The 23,957-nt window shown below is 43.1% G+C and overlaps 1 protein-coding gene across 3 annotated transcripts in view; it reads left to right on the forward strand.

Annotated features, from left to right (window-relative positions):
- Positions 1–23,957, forward strand: part of LEKR1 (leucine, glutamate and lysine rich 1) — a 52,552-nt gene that overhangs the window by 22,302 nt on the left and 6,293 nt on the right. For all 3 annotated transcript variants that reach the window (XM_080604791.1, XM_080604792.1, XM_080604790.1), the window contains exons 6-9: positions 17,680–17,761; positions 19,795–19,872; positions 20,159–20,362; positions 22,042–22,135. In XM_080604791.1, the coding sequence (XP_080460917.1) occupies positions 17,680–17,761; positions 19,795–19,872; positions 20,159–20,362; positions 22,042–22,135 (458 nt within the window). The remainder of the gene's footprint in view (positions 1–17,679; positions 17,762–19,794; positions 19,873–20,158; positions 20,363–22,041; positions 22,136–23,957) is intronic.

The raw sequence follows: 23,957 nt of genomic DNA on the forward strand, positions 1-23,957 counted from the left end.
GGCTTTGAGTCATCAAATTGGCACTGTAATTACCTCGCTGCCTTATGCACAGTATGTAATTTCAGGTCTAAAGCAGTAGCTCTCGGTGCTAGTCATGATAAAGGAATTTCACTGATCCTTCGATAGCAGTGATAATATCAAACGTGAAACTGAAGAGGGGAAGACCGCAGTGACTGTGGAGGACTCATCCCCCAATGAGTTATCAATCCAGATTGCTGAGGGCATTTCTGTCAGTGGATAACAATACTGATAGGAAAGCTCCAGATTTGAATGCCAGATATGATCAGATATTTGTACAGATACAGATTTGTACAGATTTGTATCAGATAATTGTACAGCCTTCTCCAGGCACCATCCACACAAGAAATAAACTTTATATATCTTCCTTTTTTGTGGTATTTATTCACAGAACTGACTTTAAATGAGTACAAAATCGGTTAGACTTGGCTCTGAGAAGCTTCTTCTCTGTGCACTGTTCACAGTGTGCTGTTTTGTCTGGTTTTTCTTGGGGAGCTACTGCAGTGAACATAGTGATCCAGTGTCTCAGGATCTTGTCCGTGACGTTTTCTGGTAGGCTCATTGTCTGATCATAGCTACATCCTGTTTCTTAATCCTCTGTTCCGAGTAAACTCTGGCAGGCAGGATCTGGGGGGAGGGCTGCCTTAAAAGTGTTTAATTGTCAGTAACTAGTCACAGTAGCTCATTCTGAAGATCTAATTAGATTGGAAGAAAGGCATCAATTTTATTTCAATTTCATTTTTCAAGAGAATCTTGAACACAGTGAACACATCTCAGAAAGTGCGTACCTTTTTTTTTGGCTTCTGTGTAAAATAACTAGGTGAGATTTGAAGAAAGCATGAAATAAAATACTGGGAGTGCATAAATGGTAATTGCTGTGTTGTTTTTTTCAAGAAAAGTAACCGATATTATCTGTACACATGCATATATATATAATATAATATGTCTGAGATAAGTGCCTGGGTTTAAAAAAATAAATAAACCAAAACCCAAAATAAGTTCAAGATAACATCACTTAAGAAGATAGAATTGAAGGCATTAAGTAGTTGCATAGGTTTACCAAATCAAGTTGCTTGCCCCAAGAGCATAAGGTCACCTGTGACTCCTTATGTTCTACTTGAAACTGTTTTGAAAAAGATGCTCAAAATGCATTCATTTCTGTAGAAGAGACAAGTGTGTTTCTTCTCCATTAAGAGATTTATGTTTTATCAAAATAATCTGTGTACATGTCTAGCTGCCAGGTTTGACTATTACAAAACCACAGTCTAAAACTTGGAAGTTGTATACTTTAGAATATTCTTTTTTTTTTTTTTTCTTAATATGTTTTTCTCTCCTTATATACTCTGAAGTAACCAGAGATTGAGCTTGGAGGCTTTTGCTGTGCTGGAAATTGCTCGAGCAGGCAGTATCACTGAAAAGATAGCCAAGGTGACTGGCTCAAAAATAGCACAAGAGTTGCAGATCCTGCAATAAGACTTAGAGCAGTGATTTATTAAGTTGATTGAGCTTTTCATTCTCTTCGAAAAGGGTAGCACAGATGGAAGGTCTGTTTGGTCCTTAGTGTGGTCTTGTGCCATGTAAGGAAAATGTCCTAAAGTTCATTAGTACAGCGGTCTGGGTGTTCTGCTGGAAGTGCTGAGAAATTGCAGTTATTTGCAAGTCAGTTTGAGGATGGTTGGCCCCAGTACTCTGTACAGAACCTGTGCACCAGTGCTTTGGTCCCTGGTTGCTACCTGGTTGAGTAGTGTCGTGTTTTGGTCACATTGTTGTTTTCTAAGTAGCAGTGGATACAGAAGGCTTGTTTTGCCCTAATACCTGACTTTCTTCTGTGCTCAATATGACCAGCAAACTTATTTTCACTTCCTTTTTAGGAATAACTTATCCCCTAACTTTGTATAAATAAGCACAAATAACGGTACCTCGTAAAGCAGTTACAGACCGTTTATTACTTGTCTTTCTCTAGAAACCTGAGTGGGTGTACTAACTGACTGCCTTGAGGAAAACATAATTACGTTTGACATGCATTTTTCAGGTGCAAAAATTAGTCGAAATAAAATAATCTCAGTGCAGAAATAGCTCCTTCTCAAGTGCACTTTGACATTCCATTTGTGTTAAAGTGCCTTTTAATTCTCTGTACGAAATAAGAAACTCGTGGGCGGCACAAGTTAAATTGCCACTGGAGCTGTGCAGCCCGTTGTAGTTCCTTCCTCAGAGTACGCACTGAGAACGCTCCTGCTTACATTGCTCAGGGCTGAAGATTTTGCCTTATATAAGGTGCCACATTCGATATATCTCAGATAATCTCACACATTGCTGAGTGGAGTGGCTGTATGTGAGCATGTGAGAGCTTGGTGATTTCAGCGGCAGTTCACACGCATTCTTGGGAGCTGGAGTGTCGGCACTCGCCGCTGCTGGAGGAAGTCTAAAGCCCGTTTAATTCAGTGTCCTGTCCTCACCGCTGAAAATGGCGCGGTTCAAAGGAAGGTACAGGAACTCTACAACAGCAGTTATGAGATAATCTGTCATCCTTACGTGTCTCATCCTGATCTAGGAGGTCATTGAATCTAATAAGACAACCTGTTAAGCTTTGAAGTATGTGGCTTAATATCTTTACATCAGACGTATCGTCACATTTACTCTGGTATGAAAATTACACAGGGTTATCATTAGAGTTCCCCTTTCAGTTTTGTAAAGCTGTGAACTGCACGGGTTCCTGTAAATAAAGAGTTCCATAGTTTGTTTACATGCACTGGAAAAATACGTTTTCTTGCTTAGCTTTCCCCACATTTTAACTCCATGGAGAATTGCCTTATTCTTGTGTTAGAAAATGAGAGAAAGTTGTTCACAGTCAACTTCTTTTAGCTTAACCAGTGTGTAATATACTTTTTTGATACTTGCATGGCTTTATGACCCATACTCTCGAAAATCTGAAGTTAGTTCCTTAAGTTAGTACACTGCACCATAACATCACACCAAGCAGTTATAGTTATGTTCTAGTTTTTTGTCTTTAATATGCATAACATAGTACGTTAACTGTAGTATAGGTATGCCACATCATGAGCAGGTTCAGACTAGCTCACGCAGGGCACCCCTACTTGTGCTGAAAAAAAAAAAGATCTTTAAGCTTACAGAGAAGTTTCTGTTCTAGAGGCCCTATTGTACTCTCTGGATCCTTTTTCTTTCTTTCTTTCTTTTTTTTTTTTTAAGTATTGTTGTATAAGTCTACCAAGATTGCTCAACAATTGCTAATAAAACATCATTGTTTTCAGTTGCTTAGAATATTACCAAACTTAACTAATCAGTGATTTTTGAATGGTAGTTACACAAAATGGGCATAGCTTTAACAAGGGTAAGATGGGTGGAAATGTCACTGGATTTTATGTTTCAATCTTACTATGCAAAAACGTTGTTGAAAAACCCTTGGACCTTCTGTTCCTTGAGAAAGGACTTTGAGCTGGGGGGGTTGACAGTATTCTCGACGCAGAGGACAATGTTGAACTGATGTCTAAGCCTCTGAAAACATTAAATATCTGTTACTGTGGTGGCCAAACTCTGGTGTTCTGGCCCCAGAACACCGGGCTGAGCGATGCTTTCCCATGCGTTACGTGTCACCGTGGTGCTGGGCAGTGGGACAGAAAGCAAGGAGGGATGCGGTGGAGACCAGCGAGGAGCAGGAGTGAAGAGGTTAGGGCGTTGTGATGGGGGGGCTGGGAACTGTCCTGTCAGTAAGCCAGGGAGCGCACGCTGAGCAGCGGGATGCAGGTCTCGAGTAGCTGGATTCTTTGATCTCGCAGCAAGAAAACAGTATGCTGCCGTATCCTGAGCGACTGTTTGGTAATGTGTAGTTATAAAGCATGAAAAAGCCATCTGGTATTAATTTTTTGTTCAATTCCAGCACTCACCACAGTCACTAATGCAGGGTTTGTGTGTATCTTGCATGCATCCTAGACGGTACGCTGGGGTTGCTCAGCGAGGCAGCGTGGTCAGAGCCATTTCCCTTCTGACTTGAGACCTGCAGTCTGCTGCCCTGCTCTGCTTCTGAGTCATCCCCGGGTCTGTGGGCACTGCAGGGAATGCAGTTCACAGAAGGAAACTGGAGCCGTGTCCTAGAAGAAGTAAGTTGCTCTGAGTGGGATAGCCGTGGTGCCTGGGAGGAGGGTGCTCTCAGCAGGACGTGTCGAGCGGCTGAAATGCCGCTTCCCCAGGCTTCGTGTCGTGCAGGGAGGAGACGGCTACCAGATGCTGTGTGGTTTAACACAGCAGGTAGAGGAGGAAAAGTGAAAGAGCTTTTCCTTTTTCCCCGCTGGCCTAGTTCCAGCTGAACCTGACGGCTGACATGTTCTGTTGCACTGTGCATCCGCCGCTGGGTAACAGCCCCCACGCACTTCACAGACTTCAGATTTTAGTTTCCCTTCCTCCATTGCCAGTGAGTCGCGCGAGGGAGGGCAGCAGGGAGGGGAACACACAGAGCAGGCTTTCGCTGGTGGCCGGAGTTTCGCTGGAGCAGATCCAAGACACCGACAGCAGCGGGGCTGCAAGCCAGCCCCCGTCCCTGCCCGGGCTTCACCGCCCGGACACACCGCTCCCTTCCACCTGCAGCCCGTCACCGGGAGCTGATCTCGTTCTACCAAGTGAAATTTTTGATGGAATATGCCCCCTTTGCCTGCTTCTGATGAAAAATTTTACTCTGTACCCACAAATCCTGCAGTTTTATACCTGTGTCGGCACTGCCGGTGGATTTCGTTTCTATGTTTTTGAGTTTCATATTCCATATTTATCATTTAAGGAGTTTCACGTTGTGGTTTCTCTAATGATGGAGTTGAATCGCCGTCCGACGGCTGGCTGGCAGCGACTGTAATCGGTACCGCGTAGTGGAGCTTGTGAGCGTGCCTCCTTCGGCCTTTGTCTTCCATCCTGCCTCTGGGCGCCTCCGGCAATAAGGAATGCTCACTGAACTTTCTTCCAAGCTTTATTAACGAGATTTGGAAATCTTCAGATAATTTGTTGACCTCTGTAGGAAATTGCAGAGTAAAGACAACTTAATCAGCCGCCCAGGCGGTGGGTATCGCATCTCGGAGCAGAATGTAAACTTACCATTAACTTTCCCTGAGCTCCTCCCCACAAAAAAGAGAATGATTCCTTTCATCCAGACCCCTTCTCCAAGTTAATGTGGAGAGGACATTTATGATTAATCTCTCACCAGTTACACTGCTCGTGGAAGTCAACGCTTAGTACAGGCTGCTAGAGATTTCTGGTTTTGATGAGAGACAGACTGGGATTTATTGAGCTAAGTTATCATTTCTCACTTCGGTGTAATACCAGTGAAAGTAAAGACATAACCCTTGAAAGAAAAAGCCTGAAATGTTAGAATATTTTGAAAACGTTTTATCCATGTTTACATCTTCATTAAAACTTTTCCAGTGTTAACAGTGATAGGAGACATAACTGAGAGCTGCCACCCAAATTTTTGTGATAAAAATAAAGCAACTGTTTTTTTTTTTTTTTCTTCTTGCCTACTTCAAAAGAATATTTTAGAAGCTGCTTGTTTGTGTAAATAGGGAGCCTTGAAAGCTTAGTGCTGTACAGCGGTACTTCTTCTCTCAAGAAGCCTGGAAAGCGCACCGTCGCGTGCTCGCTCCTGCTCACTCTCTTTTTGAGTGTGCCCCCAGAGAAGAGGGGCTGACAAAGGAAGGGCACGCAGTGGGTTCACTTTAAAGTTATCTCAGCGGTTAGTGCGACTTCGGATTCTCCAGCATCTCAGCACCATAACACTTGAGCAAAAGGGTCACTGTGACCGCTGCTCGTGTTGCTGTGCTGTTTGACTCACTATTTACTTATTTTGCCTATGTCAGGTTTCATTTTCAAACTGTGTATGATACAAACTTGAAATAGCAGACGTTTTCTGGAGGAAACATAAATACAGTGTCATATGTGGAATTCATACAGAATATTCATCCTGCAAAGTATTAATGAGCTAAAATCCCAGCTAGGCAAGTCAATGTGTTAAGTGAGGCATTCTTTTTAATTGTTATTAGTAACAAAATGTATCAGTTACTTAATAAACCAGTTATTAATAAGCAATAAAATGTGGATATCCAGGAGTTTTCAAGGCGAAAAGACTGCTAGCTCAGGCATTTTTGTTCCTCGCTTTCTGAATTGATCAGCAAACCACAAATCCATACACAGTTGAAGTGGTCTGTCTACGTAGAGCACATTACTGGATAGGGGTAATAAAGCTGGATGACTCGGTGATGATAAAAATCTATTTCTCTTTCTTCTTGAAACAGAAAGCATGATTTTATTCATGAAACAAAAATCAAGTATATCTTACCATTGTATTAAAATAAACTAGTAGGAACAAACAACACATTTTTATTGTCTCACTTGATCTTAGTGAAAATCAATTCCAGTTAGTAGGTTTACACCACGTAGTCAGTGTGTATGAAATCAGTCTGACATAGAGGGCCCACGGCTTTTGGTTTTCTTTTTCTCTTTTTCTTTTTTTTCCCCACAAACTATAGAAGCTAATATCCCTTTTTGGTTCAGTACCGAAGTAGTTCTGTGCTCCAAACAAACAAACAAAAAAAAAACAACACACAAAACCACCTGGGTATATTATGTGTTTTGAAAGGATTTTCATTTCTACAGCCAACATTATGAGGATTCTTGTTTTGTATATTTTTGGTGAATTGTAAATTATTGCATGTTTCGTATGATAGCAGTCATTTGCAAGAGCTGAAACTAAACCGTAGTTTCTACTATTGTTTCTTGGTTCTCCTGCTTCTCGTGACTTTATGAAAATTACCTTCATGAGTTATGTTTTGCTGAAGAGGTGATTCGATTGCTGATCTCATACCACTTTTCAGAGTCATGATGCATCATCTGGTTAGCTAGAGATGACAGGTCCTGAAGAATTCTCAGCTAAGGGCAAAGTCTGGTGAATAATTGTCTAATCAAATAGACTGAAAAAAAAAAAAAAGATAATGCCTTGTGATAGTGTCATTGTCTATATTCCTGGGCTTGGAAGCAGTGGAGGAGCTGCAATAGCACATGCTCCTAAAAGATAGGAGCTAATATCCCTGCTGTCATTTTTATTGCTAGCCTAATCCTTTCCTTCACTTAATCATAGATATAGAATATTTTTTCTTCACAAAGTCATTGCATAACCTATTTATAGTTGCAGATTTACCTCTGTATGGATTTAAATTGCTGGCTATGCACGTGAAATCTGTCTTTTAAGGCTTTTGATGCTACTGCTTGATAGTCCATTTAAGTTACTAAATATAAACTTAGCAGTGGTCTGCTGACATAATAGACTAATGAGAGATGATAGAAAAATGCAGGCAGCTGTAGGAGTAGCTGGGAAGTTTAAGTGGGGAATGTTAACACTCTTCATGGAAAGGAGGAGCGGTATTTTCATGTACATGAAGTGTCTCTAACAGCACTTTAAAGACTGCTTTGAAAATCCAAAAAGAGAGAATAGTTTCCTGTAGTTTTAGGTAGGCTGCAGTTCAAGTATCCCCTATTCATGCCACAAGTACTGTTGAAATATTTTTCTATCAATTCCAGCTGCGATACTAAGAATTTGAAGGGCCGGAGCTGGGGAATGCAGTTTGGTGTTTGAACAGGCTGTGACAAACTGGTTCGGCCAAGCAATGGCTCATTAGTGCTTTTCAGCAGTCTTTTGAAATGGAAGAGGAAATACATGACTGCGATGGAAGGAACAGCGTCCTCTTCTCTCCAGCGAGGTGCCTGGGTAGTGCTGTGTTGGAGCGTGATTGCCTTGCGGAAGAAGGGCCGCTCTTCCCTCCCGCTTCAGGAAAAGCAGGAATCCTCATTGAAGGAAATCTATTGATCGTATTTTGTTTCATCTGCTTGGCCCATGCGCTGACAAAAATATTTGTCTCCAAGGAATTACTGTCAGAACTCTTCTTACCTTCAGTTCTCCTAGCCAACAGGTAAGTAACTCAGTGTTTAAACTCGATTTTGAGACATAGGAGAAGGTCTGTGGGAACAATTCTGACTTGCACCCAATTACTTTGGGTTTGAAAGGGCAGGAATGTAAGCAGAAATTCGGGGTTAAGGGCCAAATCTTTTGAGATACCAAATCTTTTGCAAATACCATCTAGGCAGCGTCTGACTCCAGAAGCGCGTCTGATGTGACACTGGTTAATGTGTCCTGTGGAGCGGGACGGAGAGGGAGCAGGGCGTGTTGCGATAGCATTGTCTCTGGAAATAAGCACATCAGAAGGTCTTGGAAGAGACTGCCACCGCATTTGTGGTTTGTTCTTTTCAGGGCACTGAGGGATGCTATATTTGCACATTGAAAAAATGAGAATCTGGTCCCTTCTCTTGCTTTCTTTACGCTTGTTTTATATGCGAACACGAAAGAGCTGATGTGCTAGTTCAGATCAGAGGTCCAGAAAGCCCGCTCCTGACAGTGGTCAGGAACATATGCGTAGGCAGATAAGAACCAGGCACTCCTCTTCTGGCACATCCTCCCGGTTCCTGGCAGCTTTTAGTGATTTAGAGCCTTCCTGGTGGCACTGCCCCCAGAAGGGATGTCAGTCTACATGGCTGGAGCCCGTCCCTTCGCTCTTTCCAGACAGACTTGTGCTTGTGAATCTGTAAGGCAAAGTACTTTATTGTCCATACAAAAAAATAATTTTTTTAGAGAACATAGTACGTGAAATACCATAAATAAAAGCGAATAGTTCTGTTCTGTGCAGGCAAGGACTTTGAGTATTTAGTTCTCTTCTCTAGTTTCCTTAAAAAATATAAAGCGGGGCAAATTAGTCTGACGGTAATTTTTCATGCATGTATTTCATATTTATCTCACAGCTTCTCTACTGTGTGCGTTAAATGAATGTACTTAAAATATCTGTAAAGTGTACATCCTGATTTGCTCTACCATTAATATTCTAAGAAAAATTAAGTATTTTACCCTTTTTGACACAAGTGATCGGCCAATATTCGGGACCTAGCAGGTTGCTACAGAGAGCAGAACTGGTGATCAGTTCAAGTAGTTCGGTGCGATCCTGTTTGTCGCTGAAGAAAGTCTGCCACCTCCCTTCCCCAGAACACCAGAGGAATTCAGCGGCAGGAGCTGGGCTCCAGCCACGGGCCAGTCTTAACCACGTTCTCCGTTGCCAGCTCCTGCCTTCCCTGCTCAACCGCCCAGTGTTTCCTGACCCCGCGTTTGAGCTGCTGTTCCACCCGATCCAGGCTGTGCCTGAGAGCTGACTGCTGCTCTCTGCTCCCGACGAGGGACGGTTCTCACAGCCAGCACCCTCGGGGAGGTTTCAGTCAGCCCCCAGCACGACAAATATTATCTTGGTCTCGGACAGCCCAGGGAGCGGCTCACGGAGTGCTTGTGTTCAAGAGGATTTGGGCCAAGTCTCTGAAGATTCAGATTATTCCTAAAATGAGATTAATTGGACAACGGAAACCATATCGTGGTATCGAGGTGAGAGCTGGGCTTGTCTCAGCAGCCATCTGCAAGTGCCCAAAGGGGAGGTAGGAGAGTAGGAAGGGGCGTACAGCAAGGCAAGGGACATCGGCTGCAGCCTGGGGCTTCAGGCTGGACGTCAGGAGCAGCCTTGTCGGCCCAGCACAGCACAGCACGGGCAGAGGCTGCCTCTGCAAGACTTGGCTGGATAAACCCGCAGGCCATCTCTGCTGGTTCTGTCAGCAGCAGGCAGCACCGGCAGCCTCCAGAGGTCCCTCCCAGGCTGAGCCTGGCTGAGTCACACTGAGAACATCACGAAGCTCGGTAAAAACAAAAATACTCCGATCTGCGATACCTGCACCTCGCTGCTGGTACGTGTGTGGGTATTTCTGGTCAGCAGGACTCGAGGGCAACGTGTGCAGCCTACACAGCCTTTCCGCTTCTCAGGGAGCGTGAAGGGGGCTGCCCCAGCAGGTCTTTCTCGTCGGTGACCAGTATAATGAGTCAGAGCTTGTTGTCTTTAAACCAAAATATCTGCCAGTTTTTTCCCCAAAGCAAGCTTAGATGAAGGGAAAACAAAACTACTTTTTCCCTGTGCTGTTTTTATGTACCGTAGTGCAGTGATGTGGTGAAAAGTGGCAGCCGCGCTTGTTTTGGTACAACGTGTCTGTTCCCAGACGGGCAGTGGGAAAGGGGCTGTATTTCTGAAACTGGGAGCAGAAAAACTTCGTAGGCATGCATTTATTCTTAGGTAGGCACAGTCATTTTAGACCAGAGACTTGGTGGTATGGGGTACATTCATACCGTGACCAGCACTGAGGTAGAGCTGAGCTGTGAGTTTCTGCCCGCCAGCCCCTGGGCTGAGCTGGTGCTGCCACGGCAGAAGGGGCTCCAGCCGTCCCTGGGGTCTGCGTGTCTACGGCAATGGGATTGTGCAGTGCCCGGGGGCCTCTCCAGAAACTCTGAATTACTGGCAGGTAGTCTTCCTTTTCTTACGTGTGCAGAGGACACCGTGCTTTTACTTAGATGAAACCAAAGTTTTCAGAAAGTATCTTGGATTTTTTTTTTTTTTAGTAGGATTTGCAGGAAAAGTAGAAAATTACATAGCTTCATCATGCATGCTTCTGAACTGATATCATTGTGAATCTGTTACAAATTAGCCGGAAAATTGATGGCTTCCAGAGTGGCTGCTTACCCAACGTGGGTGTAGTTCACAATGGGTGGTTGTCTTGTTGTTTCTTTCTTTCTTTCTTCCTTTCCATTTTTTTTTTCCCTCTGAAGACTTTACTCGTTGTTGCTATTTGTGAACCAGAAACTGGAACCTTCACTGAACACCGTGCCATTGGCTGGGCATCTGGAAAGGACTCCAACTGGGTGGCTAAATTTCTTAAACCCATTTCCAGGCAGACTTCATGCTCTCTGTTCCCAACTGTGGACTGTATATCTTAGAATCTGCCCAAACAGGAGGAAACAGCGACCAGCTGTGGTTCTTCAAGATGCCTTTTCTTTGTGCATCTTCCATGCTGTGCCTCCTCGGTCTCTGTCTGTATCACAGCAGAGCCTCCCCTCATGGAGAATATGACACTGCTGAAATACAGAGGTGGAGGTGAGGCACCCTCTCCTCTCATCCACCTTTTGTACCTGTTTGAAGGCAGGGCTGGCTGCACGTGCTGCCTGAAAGGTTATTGTTGACTGAAAACCTCTGCTGTCAGAGAACGAAAGGGTTCAAGAGCCACAGCTGGCCTCAAGGATGGACCTCAAAGAACGTCCCTTGCTCTGTTATTTCATGAAACAGGCATCTAGTCACAAAGAAATTCTCTAATTGTTACATTTTTGAAATAAATGTTCATTAAAAAGAGTAAAGTTTTCTTAAAAGGTTAGTTCTTCTCTGATAAATAGTGAAGTTTTATCTTGGTCAAAAGAGTTGCTACACTGAATTTCCGAGTCTTTTTTCCCCTCCTATAATGACTAGTTTAAAAATAAAAATAAAAATGGAACAAAACAAAAGCTACCTGTTCTTTAAAAGTAGGGACTAATGACAGTAAGAACAATCAAACTATTTTCCAAGGTTTCACCTACTAGCCAGTAAAAGCTGTCTTTTCTTTGCTTCCCAGAGTATGCTGGTTGGTGTCTGGAAGGTGGCTAGTATACACGTAAGAATTCAGAACACCAAACTGCTTTTGATGTTATGAAAAATTACTCTGGAACTAAGATTTGTGTCTATGGTAAGATGTAGTGTGAATCACAAAGATAGATAATGGTAAACACAAACAATATTGAGATGTATTTGGACTGAAGATTCTTCAAAATGTGATGCTACTTAAAACTTTAAAACGAGTATCAATATTACAAAGCAGGAATGCTTTTTATCCTGTGTTTTACAGTAAGCTTTATTTTCATTGCTGGAAAATGCTTTTACAGAAGTATTTGAATATAGTGTTTTCTTTATTCAGTAAGTTTTCAGCTGAAGTTTCCATTTGTGTTACTCTTCCACTTACTAGTTTCCTCAGTTTTCCTGTGTCCTTCAGACTTGGTAGAAGACTGTGTTACGTAGTCCCTGTGGGTGTGGGTCCGGTCCCTCAGACTTTCTACTAACAGCTCCTGTTGACTTTGGTGGGAACTCTCTCTAGAGAAGACTTGCAGAAACCAGCTGTATAATTGAATCCATCTATTCCCTCATGAGAAACTCCTGCCCAATGCTCAGTCATTATGAAAACTTCTCTAAACAAATTGAGTACAAGAAGAAACAGAGCTGAAAGACCACCCAAAGTACCAGAACCAAAATAAGCATTATCCTTTTCCTTTTTTCTCAACTTGTGTCCATACTCTCACATCTAGGAAGAGGGGGGGAAAAACACACACAAAAAACAGTTGTTTATAATTGCTCGAAATCTTCTATAATCACTGAATTAAAAAAAAAATAATCATCGAAATCAGATGTTTGTGAAAAGCTGCTCTGTAGCAGCCATCCCCATGCAAAGAAAGGCAAAGGGCTCTCTCCTTTTTGTGTTGTTGATTTACAATAATTCGATCTTTACTTAATCTGTTTTAATAAAGCAGTCACATTGCAGCAGAGTTTGTTGTTGTGAATTTTAGATCATTCCCACATGTTCTGTCTAACATCTGCTTGGTGTTTGAAGCCAAAGTTTCCCCTTTTTCTGTAGGCATCCAGAGCCATTTGCTTCTTAAGCCAACGTCAGGATGAATGACAGGAAATTAAAGTTGAATTATGTAGCTTTGGAGAAGTGTACAGAACAATACATTACAACAGAATGCCCAGTTGAAGAAAATAAAGTAAACGAAAGTAACTGCAGGTGGTCTAATCTGTCCTTCATGTACTTGGCCACGACTTTCCGTCCTTGCAGAAGGCCACGGTGCCAGCGGAGAGCCGACGCGTCGCGGCCTGGCCCGGGGCCTGTTGTGCAGTTCTTGGTGCAGACAGCAGAACTTGGGTTATAACTCAGCGGCTGCATGACTTGCATGGCTGATTACAATGGGGGTTTTGTCATGGACATTTTTAAAACAGCTGAGAGGAAGTTTTGGCAAGAACACTGTCACACAAACAGTTTCTGAATAGCAGTGCGTTGTTGGTGATTTATCTCTAGGGGTGCTGTTCAACAGCAAGCCGGGATGCTCAGTGGCTGGGAACTGAGGGAAAATATGGTTGGCCTGCCAGGCAGAAAACCGGAACAGTGAGAGGGCATTGCGAGATTATAAACCATCGGTTCCCGGTGTTGCTGACAAGCAGTTATGCTGTCCTCACCATTTGTCACGGCCCTGCACCCGTACCGTCATTCTTGGGGCAGTGTTGAGAGCAGCTCCGCGGAAGAGCTTCCGAAGCCTTCCATCAGCTGTCCCCTGGTCTAAGCAGGAAAAGAGGAGGTACCAGCCTCCGCATCTTCTTCCTGCGAAGAGTCCAGGTCAACAGTCCTCAGTTGTTTCTAATTGCTGAGTGCTCGTCCTTGGTCTTGCCCAGCTTAAAAGTGATGCTACGTGGAATACCGAGAAACTGTAGTGTCTGAAGCAATATGATTTTTTCAGGAAAATTCCTTCCTAATGCCTGCAAAGCCACCGATTGCTTAACACAAAAGCATGCAGCCATAGCATGGTAAGGAGGGCTGCGGAGTACAGATGAAAATACGTTGAACCAGGTTTTAGCTGAACGGTTTGAGCAGGGTTGCGTGTGCTGTTAAATAGGATTCCTGCCACCGAGCAGGCAAAGAGCTGCGTGAGGAATGCCTCTTCAAAGAGGCGACCGACTGTTTCTTCCTCGCCTCGAGCTCTCCCAGCCGGGCTGCTGCCGCGCCGCGCTGTGGTTTATGGTGTGAACATGCTCTGTGTCTGCTGCTGCTCGGAGCAGTGTTTTGGGACATGTACGTACGGTACCCTGAGAGGCTTCGGCCTCCCCGCAGCCAACTGCAGGCCCACAGAAGCGGAACCGTGTGGGCCCTTGCTGCGCTCGGCGCTGCGCCCACACAGAACTACGCTGGAGAAGCAGCAGGGACCGGGCCGCGGGGGTGAGGAGGCCGCGTGGGATGGAGCGCAAATGGAGTTAACTGCTGCCAGACCTTAGCTTGATGTATGTGTGAGGCTTAGTGTAACTGCTGCCAGACCTTCTCGTTTTCCACTTCTTTTCAATAATGCCGTGGGAAAACAGGCCTCACCACAAAGCTAGGAATATCTTCTTCCTACGTCGTGAGGAGAGTCTGTCTCCGTGGGTTTCTGAGGCTTCCCGCTAGTCAAAGTGCCAAGGCATGGTGTTCTCAGGTAGAGCTGTACCTAGCTGCTCCTTTCGGTCCCGGGGGCTTCTGAAAGCCTAGTGTAAATGGTAAGTACTCTCTAGTCGCTGAAGCGTTAATACAAATAAAATTCTCATTTACATATTTTGTGAAATGGGAAAAAAGAAATTGAGTTGTACGGGGTTTGACGGAAATGTGGATGTCGGCAGTAACTCATAGCAAGCTGCGTACTTGGGCATGCCTTGCTGAGCGAGGGAGACCTCCCATGTCCGCTGGGTGCCGAAAGGGCCTTTGCTCTGCTGGCAGCTTTCTGAGGACTGCCAAAGAGGTGAGGTGGTTGTGATTCACCTGGAAATGGTCCATCAGCGCCGTTCCCGGCTCCAAACCCTCTCAAACATATCACTTGAACAACAGATGCCAGAAATTGTTGGAAAGCCAATAATGTAAAAAATTTAGATATTTCTAGGAAGCCCTGATTTCCAGACAAGTTTTTATGTCTTGTATGGTTCTGTGCAAGGGGTTTGTGAATATCTGTGATCAATAATGTCTATATTAAAAACCAGCAAACATTTGCTCTGTTCAAACATAAGGAACTTATTTCACATTTCTCAACTAGACATTGCAACAGAATATTTAGAGAAGTGGTCTTAAGCTTTGAGTTCTCTTTCTTTTGCTGTTGTTTTTTTGTTTTGTTTTGTTTGTAATTATAAGGTGTTGGTTGTTTCTTTTAGCAGTAATATTGCTGTCTCAATTCCCTTAATCCAAATTATTAGTAAGTTTAAAATGTTTAATACACTGCAGAAGGAAGGAAATTCCTACAGCTGCATTGCAAACATAAGAAAAAACAATGACTGGGAGTGAATAATTTTAGACCTTCCCTCCAACTGACTGTTCTCATGGCATGTTGTTTCTTTCTTACTTATGTGTAGTTCTGTGTGGGGGTATCTATAGATACTATTTATCTGTGTGATGCTGATCTAAGATATACAGGATGATTAAATACGCTTTTAAAGTTTTCTCATGAAAACTGTTCTTTCCAATCTGTTCAAAAATTGCATTTTCTGTTGTGTCTCATCTTCCATGGTTGAATTGTTTCAAGGAGACAAAAAACAAACTGGGATGACATCACGTCTGAGGCAGCTCACCATGGGCCCAGTGGAGAGCTATCAGCATCCCCTGTGTGCTAAAATAAATGAATCGAGTAACTCCAGGAGGACCTACAAAGTCCAGATCTGTTGGCTTCTGCCAGTCAGGGCTTGCAATGAGCAGCAGTGCTCAGTATGAATCTGTTCTCATACATTTAAACATGTAAAGGCTTTTTTTTTTTTCTTTTTTCCTGAATATCTACTTACACTCTTTCATTTGCTCATTTAATTATCAGTGGAATTTCACTGATATGGATCAGAATAGAAGCTGATTCAGCGTTAAAGGATTTAGTGACATGGCAATGCCTCTAAACAACTGCAAAAATAAATGCAGCAGTACTGTGTCAGTATTTTTGTCTTTGAAATGTATAAACACGATGATAATAGTATGTTATACAAAAAATATTTTATCTGTTTTGTCTTCGGGGCAGGTATAGAAGTTGCTTCTGTAATTCACTTCCACTGACTTTGGCAGGAGCTTGGTCAAACCAGAAGAAAATTTAACTCTCTCTTATAAAGAAAAATTCTTTATAAATGCTGATTGTTTGGGAAAGCATTGTGCTAGTAGTGCGTACCTTACACTGTATGAACCTGTGTGTACCCCCACTCTGGGATTACCCATCGTCCCAGTAGTAGCTGGAAATGACTGATAGCAAAAAAAGCCCTTTGTTTCAGAAACCTTGTTTCCATTCAAACAGGCATGTAGGAAAAGTTAAGAAAATTAATTGAGTTCCAAAATCACAAGTGATAACTTCAACCACATAAAGCATCTTGGAGGATGGATGAGGGAGCTTTGAAAACAGAGTTTGCACTGTGGATGTAGCTGTTTGCCTCCGGAGAGGCAGTCCGCTCATTTAGCTTGCTGTTGCATTTTGAGGGAAAATCTTGTGTTTTCTTCCATTCCTAGATTTGGTGCATTGTTCTGTCGTAGACTTTTTTCTATGTAGTTTATAATGCCGCCTCTTCTGTAGAGGGAACTTTAATTTCAGATCGCCCTTGTGTTTTCTGGAAAGCCTGCTCTCCTTTTTCATGAGCATATTTAGGTGAAGTGAGAATCAGATTACGTTCATAAAGATGGGAATCAGATTAAAGTGCATAGTGCTTTGTCAGTTTATAGGGTTTAAATTGTGAAGTTACGACTATGCTTATGATTTTTTATGGGGAATATTGTGCCACACACAAAACTCTAGATGAGATTTCTTTGGCATGGAGCTGTTTGCAAAGGTTGAGAAGTTTGAACTATTTGTTATTAAAGATAAAACAATCTAATACATGTCACTGTGGGATTATAAATCAGCTTGTAAAATTAGTTTGCATTTGTAAGCAAATGAACAGTCTTACTTGTAACAGGTGAGAACATTCATTCAGTTTTCACCCTCCTGTATTTTTGCATAGCCCATGCTCATTACGTGCGGGCAACAAAGTGCCGGGGTCCTGTGCTACAAGAGCAAACTGACGTCCGTCTGTCCTGCAGAGCCCTGCCCGGGGAGAGCCCGGGCTCCTTACAGGGCTGGAAGCTAATAAATTAAAGCGCTATGTTGTCTGCTAGGAGTAAGTTTGTCACTTTTTCACTGAAGTGAGCCTGTGCAGAAGGAGTGATACTTAACAGCACTTTCATCTTTGCACTGTATTTTCTTCGGAAGTCTTTTTTTTTTCCAAGAAAAAAAAAAAAAGAGATAGTTAATCTAATGATACACATGGAAAGGACTGGGATGTGTACTGATAAAAATGCAGTGGCTGCTTGAAACTGGTAGGTGATGTGTTCTGAAAGATAACATTTAGATAAGAGAGTGTAAGACAAAATATGTAGTAGCACTAAGTCAGTGTCAATATTTTAGACGAAGTGTCAATATTTTAGACGAAGTAGCATTAGTGACTTATTTTCCTATCCACCTTCTACGCTTCTGCTCAGCCTCATGTACAAATGTGTATATGATTGAACACATTTGTATCTACATTTAGTTGAATTTGATGTTTCCTGGGAGAATAAAAAATAACACAGCTTCTTGCTATTCAAGCCGGCCAGTGCTCAAGTATGAATACAAATTGGAAGGCTGTTCTGAAACGAAGTGTTCAGCAGCGCAGCAGCGCTCCAACCTTTTCAGTGAACTTAATTGTTATTCCCAAGAAAATAAAAGCATCTGGCTTGCATGGTTTGCAAGCAGAGAGAAATCGGGTATCACAGATCACCAAGCTGCTTGGCACAGGCATGGCCCCACAGGGACGGGCGGCTCTCCGGCCGGAGGTGCACCTCAAGCTGCCGCTGGGGTGCCCGTAAAGCACGCTGCGCCTAGAAGGGAATGACATGAGTGCTGTGTTTCCATTTCAGATTTAACCAACCGAGTAGAGACAACCGGACTCAAGCTGCAGAAGGTAACAGCGGAAATGGACCACTACAAAAAGCTGCTAATGTAAGGTTTCTGTTTGCTTGTTTTGCCGCTGTGCATAAAGCTGTGGCTGGGCACCCGCTGCAGAGAGAGACCTGTTCTGCTGCTTGTCCGAGTGGTCTGTGAAGGCTGTGGCCAGCAGAGGAAATATTTTATATTTGTATTACACAGTCTGTGTTTCTAACTAACTGATTTAACGTGCCTCTGTGAGGAAGCGGGGCTTGCTTTCTCCTGCTGTGTCTAAGGACACAGCAAAGAGGAGGGTTAAGCCAGCTCAGTCTGACACTTCATGTAATGCACACGTGTAGGATACAGTTTGTGAAACCCACATAACTTCTGGACTGAAAATGTGCATGGAAAGTAGTCTTTCACGTTGCAAGTTGGGGATGGAGGGAAGGGTGCAGTAAAGTTCATCAGAAACGTTAGTATTTAATCAGTTTGTTTTTTTTTCCCCAAATGTAAATTTACTGTGAGTATTCCCCATGCACCAGTATGTTAGGATTTGTACTTTTACTGTGTTGTTTGATTTAAAATAAGAGAACACAAAGCCTAAATTAACAGAGAAGAAAGAACATGTCACCAAACATTTATCAGAGCTAACCAAGGAAGAAGGAGCCCCCCCGCAGAGCGGATGGCTCAGCGAGATCCAGCCCAGCCCAGCAACCCGCAGCGCTGCGGCCGAGCCTGCTCCTGCTGGGGCTGCTGCAGCCCCCGGATCAAGGGGAGAGGAGAGGGGAGACCTCCCTCAAAGAAAGGAGATGTACCTTGTTTAAACGCGCACTGTTCTTCTGGGGTAATGTTTGAATGGCCCAACAAGGGCCATGTGTCGGTGTTGCTGCGCTTCTCGCCCCAAGGTGTTCCCCACTGACTTGCACAGGAGGTGCTGTGGGCACCCAAAATCCTGAGCCGAGGCTGTGCCAACCCACACCGATTACTGAGCTGACCTGCTTTATTACCCTGCTTTATTTTCCCTTCTGGGTGGCTTTATGGGCAGGCTTTTCTGCAGGCCCAGCAGTGGAGAAGGGAAGGTCCCCCCACTGCAGGGGCAGCCGGCCACTGGGGCACGGGGCGCTGCGAGCTCCGTCCTCAGAGCATCCTGATCCCGAGCAGCAGCTCGGGACCCCGGGGTCCCCTCAAACGCAGCCGATCTCTGGTTCGGAAGTACACAGGGCTCAGTGAGAGCAGTCACCACCTTTAAAAGCCAGGGCACTGGGGGTCTGAGTGCTTTCCCGCGTTTAAAACCCACGGTGCTTGCATAGAAAACAATTCAGCCTGCACAGCACACTAGTGAAAATGTCACTGCTTCAAATATGAAGCTTGAGGGTAGGGCACGAGCATGGACAATCGTGAGACAGAGCTATCATCAATCTTTTTGTATGTTTTCCTGAAATTCAAAGAAGGATTCTTGTATGATGCGTACTCTCTGTTCTCAGCCCCTATATTCACAGGGGCTGATCATAACACAGTTGCAAATATTTGGAATGCTTAGCAACAACGTATTTTAATGATAATAAAAGTATTATGTACGAAAAAAAGATTTCATGAACAGAGTTAAATAAACAGTACAGTGTTTCTAAATGTAATATTAAAATTTCAATGTAATATGGGTATAATTTAATAAAATAACATATTCTATATCTGTTTAAGCATAAATATGAGGCTTTACCATGGTTATTAATTGGTGAAATGATGACATAATGAGAAGTAACCTTCAAAGTTTCCAGACCTCTTGCATACTAAATTGTTGTTTGTTCCTTTTTGTTCATATCTTGCTTGAAACATTCATCAGTGTAGCAAGCTCCCACTTTCTTGTTTGCAACAATAAAGTTTTTGTGATCCTGGGTTAGGCTGAGTTTACACTGCAAGTATAAACTATATTACTTAAAAATGTTAGCTGAAATGAATGGAGTTTTTTTTTGTTGTCATTGTTATCTGCATTTTAATTAAATAGAAAATGCAAGTTAGATAATAGATTAATTAATGATGTTCAGGTTATTGCATGAGTAAAGGCTGTCATTGCTTTGGACAAATGCACTTTTTTAAAAACATTTTCTTAGGGTGAAATCAACGGAACTCGATGTCTGTCAAAATGAACTGAAAAAAATGAAATACGAAAATGGAATTTCTGAGTCAAGGTAAATGCTGAAACTGTATTTCATGACAGGTACATTTCTGAGCAATAAGAACAAAAGTTTTATTTTACGGTTTTAATGCAGCTTCTATACAATCTTTTTTTCTCTTTTCAGTTTCTATTTTTGTGTTCAAGTTACTAGATTTGACTTCATAAAGAATTCATACTTTTTTTGTCTAACGTTTTCTTTTCCAGGTACAAATTATTTCATCTGCTTAGTTTCTGTCTGTAAATGAGGATGTGATAACTGTGATGTTGATACTGCTTTTCTCTTTTCATTTCATCTGTAGACTTACAAAAGAGCTCAAGGAAAAGGAGGAATCTCTACTGATTTCCCAACAAGTATGCAAACATTTACAGGAAGAGGTGGCTGAGAAGGAGAGGAGAGAGGAAGATCTAAAAAGAAGAACCAGCCGATCAGAAAGCGAACTGGAAACACTTAAAGCTCTGCTTCGACAAACAGAGGAGGAGGTGGTGATGTTGAAGCAAGAAAGGTAATCAGAGCTGAGTCACCACAGATAATCGCTATGTACACTCAGCCTAGCTTTCCTTCTTGGAAATCTCTAAACAGTTAAGCATTCCTCCTCTGTCAGGTCCTCACCCCTCTGGCTGTTACTGGAGCCTGGCTATGGGCACTGGGCAGACTGGGAGAGAGGCGCTGTGCCCAGCTGTGTCCTGCCCCTGCCCTCGGCCATCTGCTCCTACAGGCAGGACTGCCCTGAGCCCTGTCCCAGAACTCTGGAATTCATTGGATGGGGTTTTTAAATTATTGGAGTATAGGCAAAAGCTGAATAGAACAAATAATGCCTGTAAAGAAAAAAAAAAAAAAGGAAAAAAGAAACCCAACAACCCTGCTTTGCAATCCAGGGCAATCCCGCTCAAGCTTAATCAAAACACCTATTTATTGCCGTTGTTATAGCTGCTATTTGTTATGTGAGCTTGTAGAGCAAAAGCCCTGGAGACTTTAAATTCTTGTAACTTACGTTATTAGCAACTTGCAAGCGGTAACAATGCTGTAAATACTGCAATATGGCAGGGTGCTGGGTATGGCTGAGAATTCAGTGAAGTGTATGGACAGCCTCCTGCCAGTCTAATCTCATTCTGAAGGTCCTCAGCTGCTGACAAAGCTAGCCTTTTCCCTGTAATTACTTTTCAGATGGGGAAAATAAAGCACTGAGCTGCAGAGGCTTGTTGCTTCCTGGAGTGGTATCCGAGTGCCTTTGTTTTAGACTTCTCCGCATATCAACCTAAATCCACATTTTTTCTTTAATTGCCTTGAGTATAATCTACATATTTGGTTTATTCCTAACATTCACTGAGTTGTTTTTACTATTTAAAAGTGTCTTGCTAATACATTTGCAGTTACTGATAAATTAACTTGTCTTTTATTAACAAAATAGAAAGTGCTGTCCCTTACTTACGACATGGCAGTAGGTTATTTGTTTGGTTTGGGAAAATACGTTTAGAAATGTGGGTTTTGGAGAAGATAAGGATTTTCTGCGATAGTAATGTACACAAGAGGCATTAAGCTATTTTTACATCTAAAGGGCTTCAATATCTACTGTACGTGAGTACCTGCATGAAAAGATATTACACGATAATTTAAGAATATTTCCCCTTCTTAAGCCTCAGTTACGTGAGTTGTTCCAGTCGGTACATTGCTGATAACCTAAGTTACAAGAATTTAAACTCTCCAGGGCTTTTGCTCTACAAGCAAAACATAACAAACAGTAACGATAACAATAGCAACCACTTGGTGGTTTTAATTCAGGGGCTATTACATTTTTTTAAAATAACGATAGTAATATCCTGAGTTCATTAAATACAACAACTTGTTCTGAGTATTATAAAAGTTAGTCAGTATTAATCTTAATTTGACTTGAGCATTATGAATATATTTGAGGTTTACATGTGTACATATGGAAGAATGATCAACTAGAGTATTTTCTTTAAAACATAAATTTCAAAAAATGTGTGACAGCAGTATGCAAATACTGAGTAGTGATTATGGTTGTGCCTCTGGGCTCCGGACAGGATTGTTAGGCTTAGTGCACAGAATACTAAACAAAGAAGAAAAGACCAGCCCTTGCCACAAAGGCCTTAATTGAAGGAAATGGCACACCACCAATCTGGGCAGAGCACGTATTTACATACGAGTTTTTGTGGTTTCTAGGGAGTTAATGCTGATTTCTCATCAGAACAGAACAGAGCAGCTGCAGGAAACATTAAGACAGAAGATGCGGAATGAAGATAACTGGAGGGAGAAGGTAACGCTGGATGTGTAGTTGGCACGGTTTCGATTTCTTCTGTTTTTCAGCTCTAGTCAGCTGTCACAGATCTGCACCGTCAGGCAGATACCTATCTCCTCAAGTGCAGACACGTCAGTAGGATTCTTTGTGCGAGAGGTCTCAGTGGGTGATCCCTGCATAGGCTGCAACTGAACGTAAATGGTGTTTAGTGTGAGCGTTTACAGGCGTGGGTGCTCAGACTGGATCCGGGCTGTCGGGGAACTGAAACCGGGGGTGGCTATTTGTGAAACAAATCGATAAAATAGCAAGCGGATGAGCAAAAATGTCCTCTCCCTAGAAGGACGGGCATTTGCAAATCAAAGCAGAGCCAAACAAACGAGCTGCTGTAGCGTGTTAATTCCGGAGCTGCCACAAGCTGTGGACGAGCAGCACGCCCCTGAGCTGCTGGCCGTCCAGTTGAGGTGGCGAGGACGTAGGGCAGGATACACGCTCCTGCCCTCCCCGTGACCGTCCTGCTGCTGGTGGCAGTAGACAACTGGAGAAGTACCATCACAGTTTTGTCCTTTCCAAGCCCACTCTGCACGTGAAACTCGTGGGTTTAATGTGAACCCCTAGCTCCTGCAGCATCAGGGCGAGTCTCACGTGCACGGTGAGGAGAAGGACACCCCTAAAGCAACATCCATCCACGTGAGCTGGGCTCACCTCCACGGAAGAGAGCTAAAGAGCTGCACAGTGGAAGTCCCGGAGCTAGGAAGGCCTCCAGTGTGAGGGGTGCCTGCTTGTCCTGCTGCCCCGTACCATCACCAGCTGCTTTCAGGCAGCAGCATCTCTGCCACACAGGCTCCTGCTGACGGCTGCTGTTCTTACGTGGCCTCCCTTCAGATCAGAGCTGCGTGGAGGTGAAGAGTCCAGCGGAATACCTCCGCGGTGCGTTTGAGAAGACCTCACACTCCTACAAGTTAGCTTCTCTGTGAAAGGGCCCGGCATTTGTTATTTTAGACGCTGGTTCCTACAGCAGCCTGCAGAGCCCCCCTCACGCGCCTCCCCCCAGGCTCCTTTTGTGACCGGCGGTTCCTCCGCAGTGAGGGGAAGGTGGGAGGGAGGCCGATCGACCTTCCGTGTGTGCGCGACTTTATACGTGCCCGTCTGTAGCTGATGGGGGGAACAAAACGTACACGCGCACACACACACACACACAAAAAAAAAAGTAAGAAATTGTTTTAAAAAAATGTGAAGGAAAAATAGCGAATGGCGTTGAACAATAACTCTGACATTTCTGATTTAGGCCTTACATAATTGGTGACTAAAATTGCTGTCTTTTTTGGGTTTGGTTCAGTATGTGATAAGTATCTGAAAGCTTTATTTAGGCTCAGGAAATTTTTTTGGACTACCAGCAATTAAGATCTGTTACATTTCTTTTAAAACTTCTTAACCTCTGTGTGGCAGGATATAATTTGGGAATGAGGTCACACTGTCTGCATAATCACAACGTGTTGTTCAGCTTGACATTAAAACAAGATAAAGGCTGCTGCTAGGAGGAGACAGCAATTACATCTTTGGTATCACAGCCATTAAAATGCGGTGAACGTCAAGTACTCTAAGGATGTTCTCATCAGACAAAAGTCAGAAATGTGACAAAGTTATCTTTCCTGGGTCAGTGTGCCATTGCATAAGTATAAAGTGTTCCAGTTTTATATGTAAAATACAGATAAACCTTAAATTGTAGTGGGTCAAAAAATTCTCTTTTACAAAAGGCTTAAAAATCGATGTAAGCATTTGTGAGTGTTTTGATATGTAATTACTGGGGAACACATAAGTAGTTCTAAAGCAATTAGTAGTC

The sequence above is a fragment of the Anser brachyrhynchus genome (genome assembly GCF_964034855.1).
Source record: "Anser brachyrhynchus genome assembly, chromosome: 9".
Classification (NCBI taxonomy): Eukaryota; Metazoa; Chordata; class Aves; order Anseriformes; family Anatidae; genus Anser; species Anser brachyrhynchus.